Genomic DNA, 23,215 nt, shown 5'->3' with positions numbered 1-23,215 from the left:
CATTGGATGATTCAGTCAGGAGTCTTTTTCCATGTAGCAGACAGAGAGCGCCCCTGAATTATTAAAAGTGATATTTTACTTTGACAACACATTTTCACTATACAGCCTGCGACACTCCAAAATGTATGAAGTGGCAAACACATTTCAACACTAGCTGCCTCGGGGACCCCTATACATTAAAGCATCGGTCCATCCGCCAGCTATTCGTATACAAAGGCAAAAAACTCTTATCCTGGCGACAGAATATCCTGTTTCCCTGTATCCAATTTCCCTTGTTCAAGTTTTTTTTAAAACGTATATTACATGGTTTTACCGAAGGTACAAAAAAGGGGCTGGCATTTAGTTTTTTTAGAACAATAAAATATGTGCACTTAACAATGCACTTAATATAATATAAGTGAACAACCACGTCAGAAAAAAGTTGTAGTTAGAAAGGACTGTATTGCAGTTTTAGTCCAACAACAAATGGTGCATTAAAGAATTCCCACAGATAATAGTAAACAAACACCATAAGGCACTAAGACACGAAAGAAACAACGAAATAACTATTCGCAAATGTACATGAGGCACTGATTGACCAAACAATGGAGACCAACGGTGAAGCCTATTCCTGGTGCTCTGTAAGTGTTCATTCCAGCCAGATTTGGCTCTCGCCCCCGTGTGAACTGGCTGGTCCGGCCGACCAGACGGCTCTCAGGGAGTCCTCGTCCGCAGAGAGCTCATCCTAAGTACTGTAAGCTCAGCTACTTCGGCATCCTGCATCTCCAGGTCCTGCTCACAGCTCTCTCTCGCCACATAAACAATGAGTCCCACACAGATGAATATCAGAAGGATTATGCCTATCACCTAGGGAAGAAGAGGAGAGTAAGTCACAGTGCATGGTGATAACTGATGCAACTATTACACGGTGTTATGATTTACTATTCAGTCATTTGGCAGACACTTTAATCCAAAGGAACTCCCAGCGAAATCCAATGCAGGTCGTTAAGGAGTATGTGAGTCCTGCTCAAGAATGACTTCAGGTAGACCGCGGAGAATGAGGGATGGAACCCAGAACCTTCCTACGAGGACACTACACTACACTGGACACGATATAAGGCTATGCAATGTTATTTATATGATAATTATTGTAAAGGTTAATTCATTTTCATTATGGATGATTTAGTCCAGTGCATTAATTCAAGTCAAGCTTTATACAGCGCATTTCATACATAGGATAACACAGTTTGCTAAACATAAAGTAACAATACAATTAAACAGACATGAGTAAGTGCCGATTATAAGTATGCATAACAACAGTTGTTGGTGAAGACCTCACATTATCCAAAACACACACACACACAGATATAACTGAAGCATAGATAGCAGTAAAAAGCAAGGTTTCTTATCCTGCTTTTCAGAGGGTTCAGTGTAGGGGCCTCTCTCGGGCTCAAAGTGCACACAGTGCGTCCCTGAACCCTGTGAATGCATGTGATCAACACAGAGATAATTCCTCCACTCACCTGAGAGAAAACAAACAAGTTCTGGGAGCGCAGCATCAGCTCTTGCAGAGGGATGTCCCCGTCGCTCGTTGGCTCGCACCACTTCTGAGGCGCTGCCTTGTCCACGATCACAAACCTTCCCTCCCAGTATGTCATCGCACAGGCAAAGTACTGGCCGTCCAAGAACAGCAGAATCAGCCAAACGACAGCGGGGACAAAGCTGGAGAAGGAGATGGTGTTCCTGCACCACGTATCGCATCGGCACCCCTGGATGATCAGCATCAAGGTGAAGGCCATGACGGCGGGGATGATGAAGAAGGCAGACGAAAACACTCCGTTCCACGTAGGATCGCAAGGACACTCAAACTCCAGCTCTACCAGCTTTTCCAGTCCCATGAGGATAAAGCCAAAAGCTACGTTTGACACCAGAGGACTGTTGCTTAGCTCATTCTTCAGCCTGGTAAGCCATTGTTGTCTGCCTTCCATAATAAAAGGACCGGAAAATAAATAGAGTAGTTGTAAAAAACCCAAAAGAGGATCCACCGTTGAGAACACATTGGCAACAGTTAAGTGATGCGTAATTAACACATCCAGGGCTAAGTTTTCCCCCCCAGGCAAAATGCCACACATTCATTCTCATTGGCTTTGAACTAAGAAGGGCGTGCCATCCGCGCAGGCGTTCTAGCATGTGATTGGTTGACAATGGATTTCAGGTGGGGTTACATTTTAAACGTAGTCTCCCATTGACAAACTGGAGGGAGGGGAGTAAAAGGGAGGGAATTTTGTTCTGTGGTTCAGTTTGGACCAGCCCTTTGCAAATGTCCTGCAGAAAAACTGTGTACATGGAATGGCTAGGGCAAATCCGTAGCAATGGATCTTGTGAGAAGGATGCACTTATTTAGGTATCGCGTTTTATGATGAAGATAAGTGGTCATACTAATCAACAATGTATGTGAACTAATTTGAATTAACATGGGTTATGTTTTGATCAACTTTTAGGATTGTTCTTCCAGACAAGCCATAAAACATTGGTTCAACTGTGGGTTCCAACCTACTGGTGTTTTACAGCATAGTTCCAGATATGTTGAAGGAGGGTCAAATTAAGACTTTTTACCATTCAAATGATTCTGATAATTAGAATATTCCAAAGGGGTTGAAAAACGTATAGATCAAGTCTGTCTTCTGAATGGTACAGGTGTGTAAACCTAACTAAAAAAATACACAAGGATCGGATGCCATATTCATATTGTTTGACAACTCACTAAAAGGTTCCTTTCCACGTCCTGGACATCTGATAAACGTTGCAATAAGTCACCACATGAGGTCGCCCGTGTTCTAGGAACCCGACGGGATTACAGGGGGCCATGTTAGGTGGTGAGACGCACGTCGTAGGCCTAAATACAGTTTGAAAATCCGATTGTTCTCTGGGAGGATTGTTTTACAAATCAGCTCACGAGTAACGCCTCAGTCTCCTCCCGCGCAAACACACCAGACAAAGGCCTGCTGTGCACATCACGCACACATTATGGAAGACGTTAGAGAGGAAACACATTATGTAAATATAACAACTAATAATTATGTGCGAGCGTGTTTGCGCGCTTGCGTGTGTATGTGTGTGCGCGCGCGTGTGTGCGTGCGTGTTTGTGTATAGCTGGGGTCCATATCTATATCTGGCTATAGCACTATATTGGCCCCAGAAAACCCGACTATGTGCAAAAAAACATGATGTTCCCCCTGGACTCAGAAGCCTTCTGCATGTCTATGCAGCAACACGGTGTATTCTGCTTTACTGGTGTAGCACAACTCATTGACCCACTCTACTCTGTCTAATTCCATTTGACCCCACTACCTGCAATGCACGACTGTTGCATGGTTGTTGTGAAAGCCAAGCTGTAGTTGTGGTTGTAGTTGCAGTGGTAGTGGTTGTAGTAGTAGTGCATCAGCGGGGGTCGTGAGTCGTGAGCAGCTGACGCGAACGACCGCTACCAACCCTGCCCTGGCTGTCACTCACACTCAATCCATACCGCCGGGGTATCTTTAATACTGCATTATTGACCGCTCAACACCGACTTAACACAGCTGTTGGACTCGTTTTGTGTCTATAAAAATAAAAACATTGCCCCTTTAATCGCCGAGCTGTGAACGTTACAGCGCCACTGCGCATCGCTCTGCGCATTTTTGAATTCAACGAACTACGATCGAGGACCAGATCAGCACACAGGGAGACTTCTCCTCTGCGATCTAACCGCGGAACCCTCACCTCCCAGGGCTAGATTTTAGATTTTGACATCCCTGAGTCGCTGGCCTCTCCCGTGACAGCCCACAAGTCATTCACCTGATCCTCATCGCCACGTTTTGCAAAACTCGGTGCTATGTCCGGACCATCTCTTTAGTTACTGTATTCAGTGATCGACCTCCTCCTCTTCCTCCTCCTCCATTCGTCCTGCCCAGACCCCCATCGGTCCTCTCGTCGAGCCGGGAGAATGCATTCCAGTACAGCGGTGGTCGCGGTGGTCCTCCTGGGGCACGCGATGCTGCTACCCTTCACCTGGGCTCAGAACGGTAAGAGAGGGGACGCGACCGTGCCACGGAAATCTGTCGTTAACTTGGCTGGGGACGCGACCGCGCCATGGAAATCTAGCGTTAACCGGGCGCAGTGGGGACACGACCGCCCCACGGAAATCTAGCGTTAACCGGGGGGCTGGATACACTACCGCCAGGAAGAGCACCTTGCTAGGGCGGGATTCTGGACGACGACTTTACACACAGACAGACAAACAGACACACACTCGCACATACACAAACACAAACACACATCAACGATTTAATCACGCATCTCACAGTCGGCGTAGAATGAACGCACACCCCCGATGCATCTATCAACATGTCCAATGCAAAGGTTTTCGGCGGATTGGGCATCACGACAAGGGGAAGCATCGTGATACTAAACTAGTCGCAAAGTGACGTCTGTGCGTTTAGCGGTGCACACAGAGTCAACAGTGGAAGGGGATCGCTGTGATTTATTGTTATTTGCAGCTTTGTTTTTTATGCCAACGCTATTATACAACGAGTCGTGCTTCGTGGGGCAAAACGCGGTCGTTATCCTGAAAGTATGTCTGAATAATTATATAATTTGTTAAGAATAGGTCGGCTATCAGCGTCTCCCTGTCTACGGCATGTCGTTCTGCAGGTGGGTTAGGTAGACTAACCTGCAGGCCTTTGCTGATTACTATGACTGACCTTTTTCGACCATGCAACATTGCAACCACTGCAAGTGTTATGACTCGTATGTTCAATCGGGTTCCTGATCTATGTGCAAATCTAAATGCAATATGTTATATATATACCGTAATAATTTTCATTTTTGTTTGCAAAAGCAAGGCCTATATGGTGACATCCCTATGATGTCAACATAACTATGTTTTGACAATGGGTTTGATTATCATTACATAGAAAAGTGTCAATGGTGGTGTCCTTCAACACATTTCTTTGAGATTCTTAACAATGAGAACAGGTTGGTTTTAAGGCTCAATAATAAGGACATCATGTTGCATGCACATGCTCAATTGTGGCTGTGAGATATCATTTATAATCGTGTTACATAATCATATTGTGTATAATCAATATCCATCAAAACGAAGGGAAAGCAACTTTTCTAAGACATGTGTAAAGGGAAACACCACCACAACTAGCCCCAGACCCTGCAGCAGTTATGTAACCGAGTGTGTTCCTTGACTTCACATCATATCTCCGTATTCGTTGATCTCAGGTTGGAAATGGAATTCACACGGAATCCTCCTTTAGTGTTCGCATCTGGGTGGAAAATCAAATACAATGCTAAGCCCCGTGTTGTTCGAGTAAGCTCCTGCAAAGGCATTCCGAACACTTGGCAAGTCTTTACCCAGTGCTAGTGGCCTAATTCTCAACATACAAAAACATAAGCACAAGTGCACAAACCCACACAGACACACAGTCGCACAGAGCCCCCCAGGGGTTAATGTGAGACACAGTGGTGCCAACCTGTCACTAATATGCACGTTCTTTATCATAAAGAAAGAGCTGGATGGAGAGATATGTTTCTCACAGTTTTCCTTTAAGGCAGGATTTACTTTTATAATATCCATGGCAATATGCTAATAGGGTCTCTGAATCAGTCCTACTTATTTATCTCCCCCAGTTCAGATTGAGGGTTGATTGACGCCTGCCATCATGTACATTTTCCTCGGTGGTATTTCACAGTGGAGGCAGCAGTGTGGAGAGAATTGTAATTAAGAAGTGCACGAGATGTAATCACCGCATGAGCCAAGCAAAGGGGAGTTTTTTTTCCAGTCCTTCACATTCCCTCGACCTGGCGAGAGTAAGGACGGCCAGATTCTTTGACAGATATTTGGAGGACTGTAAATAGCATCTGTCCATTCTGCCCTGATCTATTTTTATCCCCCAAGAAGCCTCACGGAGAACTGTGGCTTTAAGGTCTTTTGTGGAAGTGAATCCATTAACCCTTAATGGATGGCTTCCTTGTGCAACCCTTTCTGAGGACTCAGTGAGCTGCTCTGCACTGTTTCAATTCTAGCAGGCCGCGTTTGTCAATGTGTTTAAAAGATATATACTGAGACTGGTGACGGGCTGTGGCCAAGCTAACCTGCTGCCTTGGTGCTCACCACTGCTGTCCCCCTACATACTACACGTGATACGTGTAGTATCTTGCCGTAAGGTTAGATTGCATTATATATATTCTGTGTATAATAACACCTTCATTGACGTTTATCATCTCTTTATTCACCTTTATTTACCAATAATACAAAAGAGTAAGCCCCATATGATGTCCACGTCCCAAAATCACTATATGGGCATTTATCAAAAACCATGGCTGATCAATAAATCAAATGCAGATCTCAAGCATGTCAACAAATATTGACCTTGAGAAGGTCAATAGTAATCAATAACCTGAATTGTCATTTTGCGTGGCTTTTTGGTGATGCCGTCATTATTAAAGCTCCACTAAGTAGACTTTCACTGCAGGTGTTTGCTTTATGCTAGTGTGTTTATTTCTATAGAATAAAAGCAACCCACTCACGACGTCCATGTCGACAATTCCGAGGTCGTGCTACACAGCCGGTCAGCCCATGTCCTCTGGGGCTAACTCTAGCCATGAGAAGCTGCTTGTGGGCAAAGGTACACCAGGGGAGATTTAATGGTTGACAGAACATTGAGCAACTCTCTGAGTCATTGATTAGCTTTCATGAGCGTTGCTCTTTTTGGGTGGAGTTATTCTTGCCACCGCGCAAAGTTTTTCCGCAAAAAACTCTGCAGGAACAGAAATGGTGAATTGGTACCATGCTAACAATGGAGTGGCAGTCTACAGAACAGCCTTACACAGCATAAATGGACAGCTGCAGTTTTGAATGTCAGTGGTAAAACTTAATGTGCTTACTGAGTGAGATCTTCCTACACATGTCAACCCTGACGATTTAACCGACGGCATACCCCCTCCATCTGCATCATCGTTATACAACCGGCCAAAAATGGAAAAAATTAGACTTGATAATCCTCACAATTTATAGTTGTTGTATAGACGACTGTTAAATAAATGACAGCTAACTAGGCCAGCCGGTTAGTTGCTGTACATCTAGTGAATGAGGGTTAGACCTATAAATAAATGGGTCATTAATTTTTTATGAATCCCTGTATGTTTTTTATTCTCATCATACGTTTGTATAATAGGCTGGCATTTCATATGGTTGTGATTATACGGATGACCAAGCATTGGAATATCATACATTAACAAACATACTGTTAGTTAGTTATTGTATAAACATGATGTCTTCGCCCAACTATATAGTTTCTACCCAGCTTGGATATTGTAATGCAGTCATACAATTCAAAATACTGTAGCCGTTGACTCATGCGTATAGATGACTTAGAACTCCTACAAGAGTCACGTTTGTATATCCCGTGAAACCGACTGTGAATAAACTGCATTGATGTGAGATGCAGCCCACGACCTGAGTTAGTGTGAGCATATGAATAAAAGACACTCATTCCACACCACCAACAGAGTAAGTGCAAACATCTACCCACTAATGCATTTCATCCCTTCAGTCTGTGAACCAGCCTTTCGCCTGCTTCTAAGCAGACGAATATATTGGCAAAATAATTGGTAACATTTAGGAATTCTGTGAGAATTATCTTTCACTGCCGCTGCTATTTTTAGCGTCAGTAGAGATTCTCCAATGACAAGGTGCAGGGGGAAATGCAGCCTGGCTTTCTCGCCAGTCATTAGTAATATCTCTGTCTCCGTGACCTTGAGAAGGAGCACCCAGGAAGTGTTGAGTGGTTGGTGTGGCTGGGAGATTATAGCATTCCTGTCTGCTGTAGGTGTTATTGGAAACGCTATCTAATTTACCACTCCTGTTGGATGATGAGCGACAGCTCCTAGGATTGACAGCCTCTGTAGGTGCCCGACCCACACACTGCCTGTTCTGGAAACACTGCCTTTGCAACTAGTAGCTGCGGTTGCATTGCATTGTAGTTTCAGGTGGATGATGATAATGGTGTATTTGCATCAACGACATATACACCGGCACATAATGCGTGCGCAGATAAACAGATTGCCCAGCATGGTACCCCTTCAGTCGCCTCAGGGCTTTTTTCCAGTAGCTGCCTGTTTTGTGTGTGATGTGGGACGCAGGACCAGAAGCCAGGTTGTAGGCAAGCAGCTGACTCACTCAGGCTGCATGGTGGCAGTGTGTGTTCTGCTCTTAGTTCTCAAGGGAGGTCTCTCGCTCAATCTCGCTCTCTCTCTCTCTCTCTCTCTCTTGCCCCACTTCCCCCGGTGTAAATAAAGGGTGACTGCCAACACAAAATTAGTCAGATGTTAATTACAACTACAATATAGTTATGCCATGAGGATTTATGAATTTGAAGGTAATGATGGTCAGTTTGGCATAAAGATGTGCATACACTGTAGATTAGCTAGAGTTAGGCATCTATCGATGTTGTATGTCCATTCCATTGTTTTATTAGTTTCTCCGGCTAGAATGATTATCATAATGCTGGCCTTCCTTGTAGCAGGAATTCGTGGTCTCTTCTTTAATATACAAAACCACAGATCTTCATACAGCGCTACTATTGTTGCTACAATGTTTCACAGTGGTCTGATTAAATAATGACACTTTTTAATGAAATGTTTTTATTTTGTCAGACAAATCCATGAGCAGCAAGTGTTGAATCAAATAACCTTCCCAAGGGTCTACTCCTGTAACCATTTTGGTTTCAGGCAAACAGCCAGTTGAGCATGTAGCAGAAATATTGTTGTGTGCTAAAGACTCCTTATTATCAGAATGTGTTGCACTATTCTTCCTGGTATACACTTTGTGTATAGGAATGTACACTACTTGATGTACTAGGATACCTATTACTACCTTAGCCTTTGTCCGAGCTGAAACATTCAGTCTAGTTGGTTGCAAAATGTTCTAATTTAATACCACAGTAACAGTCTTACCCCAGTGAAACAGTAGGTAGCTGTGCCTTTCTTCTTCCTCTGGGATTATACTGCGAGTTTGATAGGCCCAGATGTTTCGAGAGAAGCGACGCAAAAGCTACTTATTATAATTCTGCCAGGTTTTAGATGAAGGCCGGGCTACCCAATATAATGAGAGTCCTTCTTGGTGAAGGTACAAGTAATCATCCTGATCATTTCATTGGCTATGAACCATAGAGTGGTCTTGGCACAGTGGCTCCCTGCCTTCATGGTACACACCCAATCAATGCTTTGTTCACGGCAGTGTATGAAACTTCTTCTAAAGACTGGCACAGCCTGTTTGGCAATCGCCTGTTCTACTGAACACATTGTGGGATGTTTGTTTTACAAGAGGTGCAGAAAGCTGCTTGACTACTTTTAATGAGCAAGTACAATGATTTATGACTGACTCTAAACAAGCTATCTTTCTATTTCTACTGGCTTGTAATACAATTTCAACACAAAAGAAAGTCGGGATTCATTGCATAGGGCTTGTCATTTCCTCTGTGTGCTCTGGGCTGACCTGTAAATGATTAGTTTCTGAATTGTTATATGACATTATATAATTAAATGTGTAATAAGTTATAATCATGTTCTACCTTGATGTATTTGTTGATATATTCGGATGTGGTTAACAGCTGTGTCCAGAGGGTGATCAGAGAGGCCGGGGACCCAGGTGTTGGGTCTTACGAGGAGTTTAATTGTGGTGCCAGTGGATTGGGGAGTCACTAGGGATGGAACGGTTCACGCAGAACATCTGAACCATTCGCTCGTCAAGGTTCGGGCCACGTTTGTATTGTTCGGTTAATGCATGTGTTGTTTGTAATCACGCTATCCGGGGCGACATCTCAGTCTCGTATGCTGCGTTTCTTCTCTACCGCCGGCGTCTCGACTTCTCTTTCCTCACTAACCAACTATTCACGCTCCTCCTCCTAAATCAAGGATCTCTACCTACTAATAATAATGGGCTGCTAGGGTGATGCCTTAAAGCAATGGTACTCTGTCACACTAACTTGGTCGAGTGCAGGGTTAGGGGTACCGTATGTACATCATTTTAAATGTACATATGCATTTAATGCAATAATCACCTAAATTTACATAGGGACACCATGGTGAAATACACTTACTTAAATAAACTTAATGCGCAACTTGCAGGTTGTATCCTCAGTTAATGTGTGGGGAAAATATGCAACTCATGTAATATATAACATTTAGCAAAAGGTGCATAACTTCATCATATGTTCCAAAGACCACAGGGATGTGGTGACTTCTGGCATATGACACACTAAACACTAAACCCTTAATTCTAATAAGCCTTGAAGTAACCCCACAGCAGAACATGTCAGAAGAACAAAGACTAACAGTTAAAGGAGGGAACATAGAATAGTAAGTGATCAGAAAATGAAGCCTGATTGTACAAAGCAGATTTTAACATTTTCAAACTCCCAAAATTCTCACTTCCTCTTCAACAAACTGCATGCTCAAAATGATGTTGCTTGGACTGGTGAAATTATTATTATGCATGTGTGTGGTTGGCTTTATATTCCAGTAGACGGATTGGCGTGTACATACCCACGGTGTTGGGCTGTCATTTAGACAAGTTAAGCTTAAGGGAAAATTTCCAAACCACTGATTGTGACTCGTCACATGACTTATCATCGGCTCAAGCAACGCTCAAATCCAGCAATGAAATTATAGAGAGCTCATACACCAAAAACCTGGCTCTCTTTAGTTTGTGCTGATGTTGACAGACAAACTACCATTACAATAACAACTGAGTTTAGGAGATTCATGAAAATAATGATTACCAACTGAATGTGTTGACTTGAAATTCAAGGTACAAATGTACTTTTTTAAATTAAGAATATAAATACCAAGGCATGAACAGAGAGTGCAATATCGGTGGTATTATCTTACATTTCTCTAACGCTACACAACAATTATTTTGCGTATGTATAGGTTTAAGTCCCGAGCTTTGGCCAGTCAGCAGTGACTCACACCAACGACATACCCTTTTTGCCACGATGATTGTATACTTGCTTGGCCAAAGAAATAATAAATATATGAAACTCTGTGAAATGGGCTGTCAGGGGCTAAACATCAAGTTTGGCTTAAAGCTACAGACAGATTATGTAATTCATATTTCTTTTATCTGTATTATGGTGGACCAAATATGTAGTACTACTGTAGTACCTCTTCTCAAAGGGGCTGTTGTGTAAAGGTGACTTTAGCAATGTTGACAACATCGGTAGGCCAACAACACAAAGCCCTATTTGACGCTGCTGAAAACGCAAGACATTAGGGAAAAGGGACACAACTTTGGCTAACATTATGTGACTAACTGGGTTCAAGAGGTGATTCATTTCTGCTTTCTTGCTAGCCTGCGTTTCCTTCTCATTCTGTTTTTAATAGTGCTGTCAAGCGATTAAAATATTGAATTGCATTAATGTCATAGTTAACTCGCGATTAATCGCACATTTTCTATTCTATTCAAAATATCCCTTGATTTCGTGCTGCTAGCCTTTTAGTGAGATCAGAGAGCGTTGAGAAGGACAGTAAGAGAGACCCGCAGTGGCAGGCCTATCGTGAAACGTCAATAGCCCAGGCTTTTATTTGTTTCAATCACTGAACTTTCGAACAAAACTCTTGCTCAGCAAAGATGGGAAATACTTTAACATTTATTATTTAAACCAGTATGAATATTCCTACCGTACGTAGGCCTATACACATTACCAGGCTATCGAATAACGCCTACACACACACACACACACACACACACACACACACACACACACGCACACACACTAACGTGACTTGTTGTTGCTAGACAGCAGGTGAAAAATCGACAACGTTTCCCAAGCCAAAAGAGCGTTAACCGTGCTCTAAAAAAATGTACACCGTTAAAATTGGTTTGCGTTAACACCGTTAACGCGTTAAACTGACAGCACTAGTTTTAACCATCAACTCTTTCTTTGTCTTCCGCAATGACAAATGACACGTATCCATCCCTTGGCCTTGTTCTAACCTCTTTGACGCTCTAACTCTTCTTCTACTCTTTTTCCTTTCCCTGCCCGATGCGATTTCCCCTCTCCAGCCGGGTTTGTGAAGTCGCCCATGTCTGAGATCAAGCTGACAGGGGACACCTTTGAGCTGTACTGCGACGTGGTCGGTAACCCTGTCCCGGAGATCCAGTGGTGGTACGCTGAAATCAACCGGGCGGACTCCTTTAAGCAGCTGTGGGGTGGGGCTCGCAAACGGCGGGTTGCTATTAACACGGCGTACGGGGCCAACGGCGTGAGCGTGCTCGGCATCACGCGGCTCACTCTGGAGGACTCGGGGACCTACGAGTGCCGAGCCAGCAACGACCCGAAGCGCAATGACCACCGACAAAACCCCGCCCTGAGCTGGATCCGTGCCCAGGCCACCATTACAGTGCTACAGAGTGAGTTGAACATGTTCCGTAGGACCTAGATGTCCCCAGTTAAACCCCTCCCTCCGCCTTCTCAGCCATTAAGGGTGTAGCTGTGAATCAGTAATGACATTATATCCTGCCACTTCCGCAGTTCACTGAAAGCCAACTGAAACCTTTCCATCAGACCAGGAGTTGGTCTAAGGGAGAAGTTAAGGGTGCATACTCACAGTAGGCTCGGTAAGAGCCGCAGACACTTTTCTTAACTTCAGATTCCAATTCACCTATAGGTTTTCTCCGACTGTGAATATTAAACCAGTTTTTTTTTAACCCTGTAGTCATCTTTCAGCGTAATGTGTTATGCAGTGTTGCAGAGTAATATATTTTATTCTAATTCCTGTAAGGTCTGTGAAACGAATGGTTCAATAAGTACATAGAAGATGGATATTGTACCATTTAGGAAGCCACCATTTGGAATATTTTCTCATCACTGAAATGAAACGTTCTTATATAAATGTACATGTTGACGATATTACATGTATATAACAGGCTATACATAGTTGCCCGTTCATGTGTATGTATAGTTTGAAGCTGGGAAACGTGCACCAATGGAGCTGCCCTGTAGGTGTTGCTCATTTGAGGCTGTGTTTGTTTATAGCTGTTGTTCTATTTTAGTACAATATATTGTCATTCATTCCCTTGCAAAGGACGTTTGACTGTGGGTTTTATTTGAAACTGGGAACAACAAATCTTAACAGTGCGTATGCTGCTCATACCACGACAGGATGACATTTGGGGTGAAACCCTTGTGTGCAGTTAATAGCAAACACGTGATTTATTATATGTTAAATTGACGATAAAGCTAGATGCAATTTGTCAGAGAAAGAGCAACAGATTCCTTGAAAACAACACCCTTGTAGGATGTGTGAGCTCAACAACATGGGGACATATTCTCTGTGTATGCTAAGGGCGCTACTGGGAATCCCTCTGGAAAGGCAGCTACTGTAATGTACTAAAATGTCAAGATGATAAGTTTTTAATGTGAAATACAATCAAATAGTCGCCCCTCCCTAAATGCTGCTAGAGGATCAGCTCACTGGTCACGCTGTGTATACTTTTTCATCTCATTGATTTGTTTTCTCTGTGCAGGTGCCCTACAAACAACCTTTAGTGAAAATGGCCTGTGGACCACTGTGCCATCTTTGTCAAATGTTAATTTATGTACCTAATGTTTTGTGTGTGCCCATGTCCCGAACATGCTATTATTAGACCACAAGGTTTTGCATGAGAAAGAGAGGGAGAGATCCCCCTGGCTATTGTTAGATATACAGAACTGCATGATAAAGGAGCCATGAATGCTAATAGAAGTCACTCAGTCATCGGCACCAGCAGCTCCCCCACTAGGTTTGCAGGCACGCTTGCAGCGGCAGCCAATAGTAAGATTACGAAGCCCCGCCCCTCGGCTCCTCCCCTCCGGGTTTCCATGGTTGCAACGGTTGGGCCCGCCTTAGGGGAGGAGGGGCGAAGGCAGTGGTAGCCTTCTCCTCACGCCTCGTAGCAGAGGGGAGGGTGCTGAGGCTGATGGCACTTCCGGCCTCCCACAATGTCCTTGAGAGACAGACCCTGACATTGCTGAGTACAGCGCGCCTGCTGCATAGACATGGAGAAGGCTAGCTGCTTAGGTCTGGAGCACAGGAATCATGTCAATGGGATTTAAACGACAAAAGGACCATTTGATCGTGTTTAAAGATAACACCAAAGGAGTCTACTGTACATTCTCTTCTCCTGATAGCCTGATAGCTTGCTCGAGGCCTGTTAAAAAGGTCATATCACCAGTGCTCCAACAGAGTACTGAGGCTATTGCAGGGCCATATTTTTTCTATATCTATATTTAATGTTAAAAATACACATTCTGAATGGAATTGTAACGTTTGCACTATGCTTCATATTTCAGTTCACAAAACAATCTCTCTGGATAAATAATCTATTTAAAGCCTCAAACCGTAAAAAATGGTTGTGGCTACAGAGATAATTTTGTAGTAGAATTAAAATGCTGGTGTGTGTATTGAATGTAGCTGTAAGCAGCTTAGCAGATCCAAATAGAGCCCTGCTAGCTTCTGCCAGCTCAATGCTATTCGCGTAGTCAGGTGGGCACGTTAAGGTTTTGGGTTAAGTATTTTTTGTTTACCACAGAAAAGATACATCATATAATATCATATTAAAAAAAAATACAGCAAATGTATGCAGGATTTAAGGTTGACTATGAGAGGCAAACAAGTATCTTTGTCTTCTTTAAATATTAACTTGCATATGTGTTGCATATGTATATATCATATATACATATGTATGTATGTGTATGTATAAATATGTATATATACATAGCTGTCAGGATAGGATTGTGCTTTGTTTCGTCAATACAGAGTGTTGCATGCAATTGTGGTTGGTTCATGACCAGCCTCCTACGCAGATCTTGGGAACAGGCACTCAGCCTGCAGCTGGCATGTGAGGTACAACATCGCTGTGCCTGTGTCAATTTAACCGTTCTGATGGTGTGTCTTCCAGAGCCAAAGATCAATGCCACCGATCAGATCATACTGTCAGCCGAAACACATGCCCAGCCCTTCACCATGTGGTGCAACCTGACCAACACTGACAATGCCCACCAGGAAAGCTTCTGGATGAAGAACGGGGTGGAGATAGATAAAACACGGACCAAGAATAAAGACACGTCGCACAGGTAAAGGACAGAATCCTGTTTGTCTGTTGAGAAATGGATGGCTAGTGTCACGAACGTAATGACAAGAGAGCCCTTCAAGACCTAGCTAATACCTACGTCGACGTTTGAGTACTGAATGCAACCTCCTTATATAGCCACGATGTAGTATTTCAAACATAAAGTTCACTTATCCCCGCCTGGCCAACACTTGGCACAACTAGGATGCATAGACCTATGAGGCATTTCACCCCCAGGTGCTAACTAGTCGTTAGTTTCAGCTGAGGCATAGTGTGGACTGAGGAGGAACGCTGTGATGTAACCCCTGTTGACGTTCCACAAACTCTTCCTTGCAACAAAATAAGACCCATCAGTGTGAGGCTTGTCACATTGCTTAAGAATAAAACCAGGGACTGCAGATTTGAAATTAACTAGGTACTCAAAAAGGAACAGAACGGCCCTTCCTTGATTAATCCAAAGATAGATTTTGTAATAGAACACAAGACATGCCTGATTAAAATGCTTTCTCCAGAATAATTTGGAAATGGCATATGATAGTTATATATTGTGTGTGTATGTGTGTTAATGCAGAATCAATAAAGCCAAGGCAGATGACGCTGGGGAATACATGTGTGTTTACACATTTGAGAAGGCACCAAATGCTAACACTACCATTGAAGTAAAAGGTAAGATCTCCTGATGCATTACAAACATTGACAGACGTTACTCAAAATGTTGGGACTACAAAAGCCCAAAATATTGTGCATTTAATACCACCTAGAGGAAGAAAAAGAGGGAAAAAAGCCGTGGGTTCACTAGAAAACCTAAAGCTATGAGTGGGAAGTTGTTTGCGTTCATCTAGTGCGTGGTTAAGGACATGGAGCCGTCCCGAGGCTGTTGTCAATCTCAGCCTTCACTGAGGAAACAATGCAGCAGAAGGTGCAGCCACCTACTAAGCACATACTCACTAACCAAGTCTCGTCTCTCAATGCTACAGCGCTACTCTCGCTCCATTTGATAATGGAGTTTCCTATTACACGTTTCTATGCTGCTTTACTTACATGTGTGTAACGAACTGTACATTAGCATACCTCCCATGATAATGGAAAGCAAAAATATGTGGGCACTATTACAGTCTTTTTTAATGATGTGAAATACAGCCCACCAGAATGCCTCTACCTTGTCTATTTCACAAAATCTTGCCAACTCAGCAGTTATCTGAAATAAGGCAGTGGAAAGAGAACAGCTAGTTTTAGGGCTAGCTCCCATGTCCCTAAGCCAATTTTGTATGCTATGCCGATGGTGCAGTGAGCCTGTCCTCCTCAGATTCTAACTCGACTGTCTGATTACATAATGGGTGAAGGCCATGTGTGTTCTGACTTCATTGCCTGGTAAGATGACAGAGCTGACTGCCATTCGAACTTCAGTGTCCTACCATTTGGCAGACTGGCGGTCTGTGAGCCGAACTTGACACTTGTCAGTTCTCCGGAGATGCGATGCGTTTGGCCCTCTATAATTTGGCGTTGCTGTCGTTTTGTTGTGTTGCGGCGATTGCTGTAATGTGATGTGCATCGACATTCCTTATTATCTTTTAAATTTTGTGTCTTGATGGATGGTGGCGATCACTGCATCTTTATAGCATAGATAGAGCTCCTTAGTGTGTGCCCATGACTGCAGTTCACCAAGATCTGCGCCTACAATGTCCTTGGCAGTCTCATCCTTATAGGACTGAGCTCAGAGGCAACAGATGGAGTGCTGTGTGATGTGGTGGGATTAGGGTTCTGAATCCCATCCCAGCCATCTTTATGAGAGCAGAGGAGTATTGTCTGTGTTACTAAGCCGGGCCACAGATAAACGTTTTACCCTCCATAGTTCTCAAAATTGCAATGGCTGTATTTATTTGACATTTATTTTTATTTAGTGTTTCAAAATGTATATCAATAATTAATTACAAAATGTATTATAGTAATATACACTGGTAACAATTGAAAGCAACAAGCAGAAAGAGCAGACAAGTCAGTCAATTTCTTTAATCTGTGACGGGACGTCACATTAATCTCATTTCATTCAAGTCTTATTAACAGCTATGACCTAGCTCATCCTCACGTTGAGCTGATATTCATAAAGTAGCACCCTACCTCAGCTAAGGATTAGTAATCACAGGCAGTCAGGAGTGTGAAATAGTGGCTTCTCCAGGTCTTTAGCACCAGGCAGAGTGCTGCCTCAGTGCTGTCAGTCATAATTCAATGAGCATCAGCCAAAGAGGATCTTGGCCCCTCCCCCTCCTGCACAGCACACACGCAGCATTACATTGGTGTGATGTCATCCCATATCCCCTTCTGGTATGCACCAGATTTTAATTTGCATCGTGCATAATGCCAAACAAACGAAAACAAAGCTTTGCTGCAGACTTGCTATGATTTTCATCATATAGCAAGTATTATTAAGAAACGGAAGCCCTTCTCTCTCAGATGCCTAGTATGTATTGTTTTCGTGTAGTAAATAAGAGTAAATATAGTGCCATTCAGGTTGGAATTTTCAGAAGGCACTGGTAAATTTAACGTATAACATTTACAGTCTAATCGCGCCCACGATATCCAAAGATTAGGTCGTATAGCTTAGCCTAGCTTTGACAAACTTCTGGTCAGGGAGAGGTAGTTATTTAGAAATCTGTTAAAATATCTCTTGATCCTGTTCCCTTTATAATATTAAGTCAGATAAGTCTGACCTGATTTGAATTGTGTTTTTGAGTCAAATGGACTAGGGGTGTAACGGTTCAGATGAGTCAGGGTTTGCTTTGTTTCTTGTTTTTTGCTCACGGTTCAGTGCTATATATTCTTTTTTACCCAAGGGTAGGCTCGCTATGACATCAGCTGCTCTGTTCATTGTCCATGCCCTAATATGAATATCTGCCCTGACATGAACGGTTAGTGGGTTAGTTAGTTATAGTTTAGGTTTAGCTCCGGCTGGCTTCACTCTACTTGTGCTGGAATCTATTCATTTGGATGGTGTCCCCATAAACGGCTCAACATGTTTAACCAGCTCCTGCTAGTATAACCTGATGATATAACGCACCACTGTTAACTATTTAACATACTTATATGGCTGGGAGTGCAAAATGTGTAAAAATCAGGCAGCCTTTTTTCCTCTCTGTTAACCATTTTTCAAGCCGTCCTGAACCATGCAAGTTTGCACACCGCACTGCGTTGACATCGGGACGTATTCCCCTTACAATCTTTATACAGACTGATAGGGACGTAACCCTTATGAACCGGCCCAGTATTGTGCATCGGTGCATCGGGGTCCGTCCCAGATTGTCAACCCAAAGAGCTTGTATTTAGCACGAACATACCAAGACCCAGACTTAGTCTGCATTAGAGGGGTCTAAATAAAATAGACAAATATCTAATACAGGAGATTTACCAGTACACTTTTTACACATGAGCCTGAGCCTTTCAGGTTCAAAACCTGGCTCGAAAACGGCCCGGTTAGCAACAGCCTGCTGAAGTGTGTCCGCTTTAATTCCCAAGTTTTGTCACGATCGGCCGGTTTGTGAGTCTACAGAGAAATGCACCTTACAGTGAAAAGGAAACAATAGTACGGTAGAATTGCTTTTCACACATTTGTTTATACCACCTGGTCCCAGTTAGAATGCAGCCTTAGGGAATTTGAGTCTTAATTGCTGCCCCAAATGGTATGTGTCTAACTGTTTCAATGACTTTATCCTTCCAGCTGCACCTGACATTACTGGCCACAAGAGAAGTGAAAATAAAAAAGAGGGAGAAAATGCAACAATGTACTGTAAGTCTGTTGGTTACCCGCACCCAGTCTGGACATGGCGAAAACTAGATGGAACATTCTACACGGTACGCCACTGTCTGAGGACGATACCTTCACTTAAAATTGATTTATCTGTCCATGTTTTATGTTTTTATGCGAGTGTTTGCGATGTTGTATACAAGGTCCCATAACATTGTGGATTGAACCTTGTGTTCCAGGACATAGATAACTCTTCTGGAAGGTTCTTCATTACGAACCGTGACAACTACACAGAGCTGAATGTCCTGAACTTGGACATAACCACGGACCCAGGGGAGTACCATTGCAATGCCACCAACATGATCGGCACCAGTGGAACCACCACTATTCTACGGGTGCGCAGCTTGCTGGCACCGCTTTGGCCTTTCCTCGGTGTTTTGGCCGAAGTCATCATCCTAGTTATCATAATCGTCGTCTACGAAAAGCGCAAGAAGCCTGACGAAATCATGGACGGTAAGAGACATTAATCAAATGCTATGAATGCTGCTCAATGCTTAAGGTGTGGTGTCTATGAATCGCAGCTCAAATACAAAATGAGGAAATCTCATACAGATTATCCAAAGCTGAAAAAAGTACACGAACATAAGGTTTTATTAAATTACACAATGTTGTATTTTTAACACATTTAAATAAATGTCAAACTATCAGTTGGAAAGTACTTTGATTAAGCATAGACTTGAGATTACAAAGTATGATTGGGAAATTTTACTCAGAGATTATGCAAATTCCTTGCCTGCAGCATTTGCTGGTACATCTATCTTTAGCAGTGCACTGAAGTAACATAATGTTACTATCGCACAAGAGGCTGGGATGTAAAGTCCACAGCTGTTAGAAAGACTGTTACTAATCAGCTTATTAGATCACACACTACATAATCACTGAATATGTTAATTTGCTTAACTTTGCAAGAAGTGGCGATCAGTAAGGCATTATTGATCTCTTCAATAGATTCGCCTCTTTTGCATGTCGACTGACAAAGGATGGACCTTTTGGTGTACAAGTATACACATTTTGAGTTGAATGACAACTTGACCTTTACAGCTGCACATTAGCTAAACAACAGGGGGTACCACAGCTAACCTTTCAAAGAGTTTGCTATTTTGGTAATGTGCTAATGGCTACAATAAAATATAATTTTCCCAACCATATTCAATAACAAACAGATGGATTCATTATCCCATTGCCTTGTCACAGAGTTGAGTGTATAAATTAATACACATAATTTGATTTAATTAATATGATTTAATCTTCCCCTCCTTCCAAATGGCATCATAATCTAATTGGGTGGTAAGTGAGTGCTTATGCATGCTTTCAGAGATTGCTGTGTTGGTTTGTGTGTTTTTTTCTAGCCTTAAAATTCTATAGATCTTTGCTTATCAAAAATGTAGCTATCCTAGTATACATGTGATGGTGTAATGGCCTAGACAAATCTTAGTCTGTCACAAATACGTTATTTACAAGTTATTTTTATTTTATTTTTTTATATACGAACAGTTATTTCCATAAATGATTCCTATTGGTACGTTATTGAACCAATATGTAAATCAAATACATCTGCAGCATTCTGTGTAGTGTACTTGGATGGATTATATTTTCCATATTGACGCCATTCAAATCAGAAACGAGGACTCCCCACTCTATCTCTCTGCAACCTCTCTAAATATCCCTTTAGCATCATGTGTTCCTGGGGGGCTTTGTTCTTGGCCTACTCTGCACGCATTATAAATCATGTCCCCGTGATGGTTAAGGAGCCTTTTAACACTCGAGCAATACTTGAGTGGTCTTGAACGAGGGTCATTTCGGTTTTCAAAAAATCTGTAAAAGGTTTATGCTTTATTCTTTTTGGGCCAGAATTTTTAGGCTAAAAAATATGAATAAATAGTGTTCATGCATGCACTTACAGGCTGTTATTCTAGTGCCAACCCCATGTACGACTAATCTGTATTTACATCACGGACCTGCTAAATCGCTGCTTTAAAACATAGGATTAGCTCCATTACGACTAAACAGAAACGAGGATGGTGGGATTGTTGGTGTATGTCAGTCCGCACACATTATCTATTCTACCCATTAGCTGCACAATCATTCCCCATCATCTAACATTATAACTGCCATAAAACGAGCCACCGCGATAATGTTTTGGAATGCTTCTGCCGCTGCCTACGTCTCCCGAGCTGCATGTTGATGGGAACACAGCCCACAGCCAAGGGTTTCTTACCTGTTGATGCATCCTCATCCATATGATCAACACCGCCCACCAAGTCGACATCAGACCACAGGTCTTTGAACTAACCGTCACTCACTGCGATGACATTCTTCTGCCGCACCCGTCTCAACTGTTGGTTAATGGCAATCTTCTCCGCAGGGTTTGAACGCCATCCGTCTTGTCCGTTTGACTGTGATTTTGGAGTTTTATGAAATGGCATGTCAGTTGAATAATTCATAGCATGGGGGATAGGATTTTTATCCGGGTTTTTGTTCAATGGAAAAAGAACATGGCTTATTACATTTGGTTCATTCTTAGAGCTTGACCTTCTCGCAAAATTAATCGTATCAATACACTGGGCCATATTGTGGGGTGTAATTAAATAAATGTAGAAGAAAAAAAAATCTTTACACCTATCTAATTTGTTCATTTTTAATTAGTCAGCCTTGCTATTCAGAAAGCTGAACAGAATTGGCCGTATGACAACGCTTGGGTAACAAGTGTCTAAAACGTGTTTTCTGATTTCTTTCCTCTTTTCTTGCCAATTTAAGATGACGAACCAGCTGTACCAATGTAAGTAGATCAATACTTTCATCCCTCTATTGTCAATATAAAAAAATCAATCTTCAGTGCGGGGCACAAACTGTCAATAAGCATGTGGTCTGTTTGGTTTCCAGAAAAACAAATTCAACAAACAACCACAAAGAGAAAAATATTCGCCAGAGGAATCAGAAATAGGGTACGTACTTGTTACTTGCTAAATTATGGGGGAAAAGAGCATTGCACACCAAATTGGGGACCTTACTTTCATTTTCGTTTTCCATAGATGTGATGGCTGCACAACATACTCTGACCGCATGAAGGTATCAGAAGATGGTGGGAACTCCCAAGATGTTTTTAATTAAGCATTTCTTGTCTCTCTCGGTGAAACAATATCAGCATAACACTGGCAACAAAATGAACATAACGGCTGTCTTAAGCATGCCTTATTCAGTCTTAATAGAAGAACGATTTCAAGCCTGAATACAAAGACTAAACCCCCCGCAGAGGTGAACACATTTTTAATGTGCTGTTGATGTCTCCCGTTTTTTCATTTACCCTGTCCTCCAATGAGGTGATCCTTTTTGTATTACATATCATGTAAAATGCATGCAATATAATTACGCAATAGGATGCTCAGAATATACATTTTCTGTGGTTATCCCTCATGTACTAGTATGTGGCTTTTTTGCGTCCGAATGACCTATTTTCCCTTCCTTTTTTATGGAGTCATCTTGAATTTAACAAAAAGATATCGGTATATTCTTGAAAGGTTTGTACAGCATATCATGGTCATTTAAGTATGTTTGATTTTGTGACTAGAGTCCACTTTTAACACAACTTTTATGGTGAGGCAAGGGCTTCAATGACTGTGGCAGTATTTAACTGAGAGTGATTACAGAAAATGACTATTGTGTGTTAAAACTAGCTAATGAAAAAGTGTATTATGATTATTTTTTTCCAGATTATCTTAGGTGTCTTGTATATGTTGCGGTATGAGTGTTCAAATGATAGCAAATCTGTAAAAAAAAAAATAATAATTTTTATATTTCCCAATTTAATGGATTGATTTTTATCTTTATTTTTCTCTCTCTTCAAATGTACAGCATGGCTATAATCCTATGCAATATGTATTCATAAATAGATATATGGAGGGCAGTTTGTTATACTCAGTGAAGCTTTAATATCGTGGGAACACTTGGAAGCTGACTAGCAAAATACACTGCTGTAGCTGCATGACTCCTATCAATACAGTGTATCTATGTGTGTTGAGGTGCAAATGGACCTGACTTGGGTTTGGAATGAGGGACCACAGTAAAGAGCCACGATCTTACAATTGAGACCAATATTTTTTTTCTAAATAAAAAAAAACTAAAAAACAAAGTCATTGCGTTGTTCATGGTCATCATCGGACAAAGCAAATAACATAAATCAAAAAATGAACATTAGCCAGTCATCACGTTAAACAAAACATATAAACAGCATGAAATAACGGTATGATGTAATCAACATCTCCATACCACCG

At 42.2% G+C, this 23,215-nt stretch overlaps 2 protein-coding genes across 3 annotated transcripts; one reads left to right on the top strand and one right to left on the bottom strand.

The window, feature by feature from the left end:
* Positions 1-61: 61 nt before the first annotated feature.
* LOC307076199 (calcium homeostasis modulator protein 6) lies at positions 62-1,942 on the bottom strand. The gene is made up of 2 exons (XM_079737095.1): positions 1,503-1,942; positions 62-846 (listed from the first exon to the last, which is right to left on the bottom strand). Exons 1-2 carry the CDS (start codon positions 1,875-1,877, stop codon positions 694-696), a joined length of 528 nt encoding a protein of 175 aa, XP_079593221.1. The 5' UTR covers positions 1,878-1,942; the 3' UTR covers positions 62-693.
* A 1,733-nt stretch (positions 1,943-3,675) lies between these two features.
* Positions 3,676-23,051, top strand: nptnb (neuroplastin b). Of its 2 annotated transcripts, none has more exons than XM_079736761.1 (9): positions 3,676-4,043; positions 12,098-12,445; positions 14,975-15,149; positions 15,717-15,811; positions 18,858-18,991; positions 19,124-19,397; positions 21,702-21,723; positions 21,828-21,889; positions 21,977-23,051. In XM_079736761.1, the coding sequence occupies exons 1-8, from the start codon at positions 3,965-3,967 to the stop codon at positions 21,886-21,888; spliced, it is 1,188 nt and encodes a 395-aa protein (XP_079592887.1). In that variant the 5' UTR covers positions 3,676-3,964; the 3' UTR covers position 21,889; positions 21,977-23,051. The 2 variants fall into 2 exon arrangements, with proteins under 2 accessions (XP_079592887.1, XP_079592888.1); XM_079736762.1 differs by lacking the exon at positions 3,676-4,043 and adding an exon at positions 9,696-9,781.
* Positions 23,052-23,215: the final 164 nt, after the last annotated feature.

The sequence above is a fragment of the Pollachius pollachius genome (assembly GCF_949987615.1).
Source record: "Pollachius pollachius genome assembly, chromosome: 5".
NCBI lineage: Eukaryota > Metazoa > Chordata > Actinopteri > Gadiformes > Gadidae > Pollachius > Pollachius pollachius.
Note: the sequence above shows the minus strand (reverse complement) of the source record. Positions and strands in the feature narration are given on the sequence as shown.